General features: G+C 39.5%; 1 protein-coding gene across 3 annotated transcripts in view; it reads right to left on the bottom strand.

Moving 5' to 3' along the window:
• Map4k3 (mitogen-activated protein kinase kinase kinase kinase 3) overlaps nt 1-4,892 on the bottom strand; it is a 158,067-nt gene that overhangs the window by 70,999 nt on the left and 82,176 nt on the right. For all 3 annotated transcript variants that reach the window (XM_031356106.1, XM_031356107.1, XM_031356108.1), the window contains exons 7-8: nt 2,444-2,486; nt 850-922 (exon numbers count right to left, since the gene is read on the bottom strand). In XM_031356106.1, coding sequence (XP_031211966.1) covers nt 850-922; nt 2,444-2,486 — 116 coding nt within the window. The remainder of the gene's footprint in view (nt 1-849; nt 923-2,443; nt 2,487-4,892) is intronic.

Here is a 4,892-nt window from a genome sequence, read left to right as displayed (position 1 = left end):
AAGAGCTGTTTTAGCTCTAGCTGACTTTAAAAAATTGTATTTGATAGAGACAAATCAATATAAGAAATGATATTTATCGTGCTCCCAGCTTAGAACAAAACAAAACCCCAGTAGTACAGCTGTGTACTCAGGGGTCAGACTAGAGATGTCTGGGGAGGTAGCACTGAGCTAAAGGCATGGCCAAGGCTATGCAGCATTAAACCCAAAGCAGCACTGGTCCTGCCTACCATGCAGCCAGGGAGGCCACCCAGCACACAGCGGCCAAGTGAAGGCATCAACAATGAATGCTAGGATGGTTTTCCTGTGATGGGAAAAACTACCTAGAAGACTGATATGGCCAGAAAGGAAGGTCTGTGGATCAGACTAGCAGAAAGAGGGTAAAGAATTGAACTGAAGCTTGGCATAAAGACTCCCATGCCCAGAGACCTCAGTCAATTAGGACTGCAAAGATGCTGGAGGAAACTGCTTACTTAGCATGGTTGAGGCCCTATGTTCAATTCCCGGTAACTCCAAAACCTGCAAAGTTTTTGAAAACTGTGAATAATGTAATAATTAGAATATGTTTGGAGAAAAGGATAGATATAAAAACATCTACTGGAATATGTGTTACGCATCAGGAAGCTAACAAGTGTATCAAAGTTTATAGACTTTTATGTTTTATGAAAACCAGTCTGTAGGATATTTTTTGACTAAGTAATTCATAAGTACATGCTTAAGTATTAAACTTGCTGATTACCTTCTGTCTTAAGCATAAGGTTTCTGACATATTTTTAAAAAGAAACGCTGTATACAATAATGACAGGATAATAAAGAAATTTTAAGTTAAAAATTTGAGTTAACTAAAATTACCAATATGGGGTACCAATGAAGGACTTCCGTTTGGCAATTGTAGCTGTTATCTGTGCAGAAACTCCAAAATCAGCTATTTAAAGAATGAGAGAAAAAAATCATATAAGATAATACCAAAAGTAACTTCCAACACTTATTTTCATCAATTCACAAATACAGAAAATCTCAAATGTGACAGTTTTTAACTTTGATGGACTATTAAAACACCACAAAGTAGTGCATAGCGCAGCCAAGTGGATCCCATGTAACTCATATGATTTAAACAATAAAGGTTAAAATGAAATAATTGTGATAAAAAAATAAAGGCCTTAGGAAAATTGAAACTGACACTGATATTTTAATTTCTATTTCTCCTCTATTTCAAGGAGTCTTACTAGAAGGGACTACAGTCTATCACTCTCTGCCAGACAGACTGACACCGGCAGATTTCAATGGACACTGGTATACCTATCTAGCCTGAAAAGACACAAAAGCCAGCATCCCCATAGCCTTCCCCCTGTATGTAGCACACTGTGAAGTCAGTGAGGATCACTAGTGAGGCTTGGCACTCTTCCTTGAGTATGCTCACATCCAGTACTTTCTAGTGTACTAACCCTTCTAAATCTATGCGAAGAGAAAGGAAGGTATGGAGTGCTGCGGCCCACACACGTGCTCAGAGACTGCTCAGTAAGCAGGACACCGAGGGCGCAGGCTGAAGCCTTTCTGCTTTTCTCACTGACAGGCTATCTTGTATGTTAATTACGAGATAATATTTTCAATCTGATTAGTCAGACGGTAGGATGCAGTTTATTTGTCTGTCTGTTTATACCATGCAATTGGGGACAAACCCAGAGCCTTGTATTCAGGACAAGGGCTCCCAATGGCTAACATCCAGAGCACTATTATCATTTTTGTAAAACAAATGAATATTTTGAAATTTGGTTTGTGCTAAATAGTTCAAAATAATTGTTCCATATGTCATTACATTCTTGTCAACAGTTATTAAAATTATTTTATTGAACACTTGTTCTGTTTAAACTCATACTAAGTCATTTCTGGTTTTACACTTTGTTTTAATCATACCTTGTAAGTTAGTTTGAGATAAAGCAACAATTAGCATCTAAAATATACTCTTATATCACTAACAGTGTGATTATTTTTTAAAGTTGAATACATGATATAAGATTTTTGGAGTTTCTGGATTTTTAATTTTTTTGGTTCTCATTTCAACTTTATATAGATTTTCTACTAGAAGCCCAACCTCTGGGTTTAGCAGTGAAAGAGTTACCAATGCATATTATTTTATGGTATCTTTGTAAAAATCTATTTCTTATGAAATAAGTTTATGCTTCCTTAGGGGAAGAAAATTCAGAGAGAGAGAGAGAGAGAGAGAGAGAGAGAGAGAGACAGACAGACAGAGAGAGAGAGAGAGAGAGAGAAAGAGACAGACAGACAGGCTCAGCAATGAAATCTCCACTGAAAAAACAAATATGCCGTCCCTAGGGATGGTCTAGGACCGGGGACTTGTAGTCCTAAAAAACCAACATAAACCCAAACCAAAACCAACTACATTTTAGAAAAGACCATGCATGTGATGGAATTTTGATTTACTTACCTAGTTTCACATGACCGTTATCCGTTAGTAGAATGTTAGCACCCTTCAAAGTGAGAACATTTTAGTTGAGTGGGAAGCAGACATCTTATTAGGTGGAACATATAATAGGTTAACAATACATATTAAATAACCACAGACTTAGACTTAGAAATACTTAAATATAAAAATGTATTCAATTAAAATGTTACATATTATAGGAAACATTGTTGTCCACTTTTAAGGTAATTTCACTGATGTGGTCCCTTAAAAAGGGCTCCTTGCTAACACAGTATGAACGCTAACACATTTCCTAAATGTGATTTCCTGGCTGATGATACACCATCACTACATTAGAATGTTATTTTAAACCAGCACTTCAATGGCTCTGGTTATACTTTAACTTGATTACTATATTTCCCATCCTTAAAAGCCCCTTCTAGAACTCACCAGTGCTTGCATTTGACTGCCCTGTTTCTTGGTAGGTGATGCTTTTTACCCTAATGGCATTCTTTGTCAAGAGTTTAAGTCAGCTATCACATCAATCACTAGCTGTGGGTCCATAACTGCTCCCACACAACTTTTAAGTGAATAAGCCAAAGTAGGCAGCCCTTTAATCCAAAGTGCTGGTGTGATTATAGCTGGGGGGGGGGGAGTTCTTGGAACCCCCTACCTCTAACTAACAAAAGAAAGATTAGCAGCAGAGTAGAAGGGAAACAAAGGAGAGTTCTAAACACTGAGAATGCTATCCATGAAATGAGCTGCACCTACATATAACACCACTGACCTAGGGGATCATGGGAAAGGGAGAAATGCTAAGTGGCCACATCAGGGCTTTTACTGTACCCCTCTCCCTAGCCAGACTTCTGCCGTTCTCTCCCCACTGTCAGGCTGATTCTCATAAGTTACAACTTCTGTCTTGCGCATACACATCACAGCTTCTGGCCTATCCGTTCTTTCCTCTACTCACCCCTCTCTCTGAGAGATGACTGCCTGCCGACAGACACTTAAGTTCTGGTGTAGTGGTAAGCAGGTTGTGTATGTAGGTGAGAAAGAAGAAAACAATGGTTATCCCTGGCCCAACAAAAGATTCAAAGTCACGCAGGACCTTGAAGACAAGGCATGGAAAGGAAATCTGAACGCTGAGGATATTTAAGCATAGGTCTCAATTAAGTTAAGAATGGACAGCCACACTGAAATCCAGGACAAGGACATTCTAGGAAGAAGGAACAGCAAACACAAAGACCTACAACCAGTAAGACTTTAAAAAACTTCCAATGACAGAAAATTCAGTGTGGCTGGCACACAATGAGTAAATCAGATGAGGAATCATGGGAGGCAAGTTCAAAGAATACGTGCAGAACCTGGGTCTTGCGGAACCTTGCTGTCTGTGGTCCAAGCACCTGCATTTCTCAGCAACTACTACAGGAAATCAATGGAGCTGATAAGCAGGGGAACAATATGGTCTGACTTTGAAAGGCCACTCTGTCAAATACAACGGTAACTACAGAAGCACTCAAGAATAGAAGCAGTGAGACCAGGAAGAAGGCTACTAGAGAAATGCAGGTGAGACAGAGTATGAGGAGGCTTAGGCAAGGGCAGAGGCTATATAGATGGCCAGAATTTACTCAAACTAAAGACTGGCACGAGTCATTGCACAATGGAGCACAAAATTACCTAGACAAGCTTATCACCTATGAAACCCTCCTCAATAATATAATAAAAATATTATATCCTCCAAAATGGCCCCATCCTTCACTTCGTATTTCTGTTCATACTGTTCTTTCAATTTGGAGAACAAGTCACCCTTTATATTTGACAAAACCTACCAGTCCTTCCCAGACGGCTATCCTGACAGCCACAGAGGCTCATTTACCTTTGAAGTACAAACCCTTCCCTTTGCCTTTGAAGTGGCTTACAGAAAATACCTAAGGCAGTTCTGTGCATCCGCTTATATCACAGGGAACAGTAGTGTGTGGGTATATGGGGGTTCTCTGAGGACAGAGGCCAGGGCTTGCATCAGGAACTAGGAAAGCAACATGAATCACCTCCCCCCATATAAGGTTAACAGGTTTTATGCTACAAAAACTTGAGACAATAAAAGGAGAGAGTTGTATAAGGAAATAAAGGGAGAAAAAAAATTAAACAAACCATTTTAATTGAAGAGCTGAAGAGCGAGTGCAGTGTTGTTAGAAACACCACTAAGAGTCCTGACTGAGCTCATCCCTGCGTATCCAGAGCACATGGCTCTCTTCCAAGAGCCATGATGAGAACACAGAAGGTGACAGGGCTTTACTCAGCCTCCTAGGTGCACTACTAACGCTATCTTACCTCACCACGTAACACACATTTCCTGAGGAGTGACACACTTAGTAGATGATACAGTAAGTGCACAATTTACTGTGATTTTTTTTGGATGCCATGGAGCTAATTTGTATCTGATGAACAGTTACAAATGAGCTGAAAAAAAAAA

The sequence above is a fragment of the Mastomys coucha genome, unplaced genomic scaffold, assembly GCF_008632895.1.
Source record: "Mastomys coucha isolate ucsf_1 unplaced genomic scaffold, UCSF_Mcou_1 pScaffold6, whole genome shotgun sequence".
NCBI lineage: Eukaryota > Metazoa > Chordata > Mammalia > Rodentia > Muridae > Mastomys > Mastomys coucha.
Note: the sequence above shows the minus strand (reverse complement) of the source record. Positions and strands in the feature narration are given on the sequence as shown.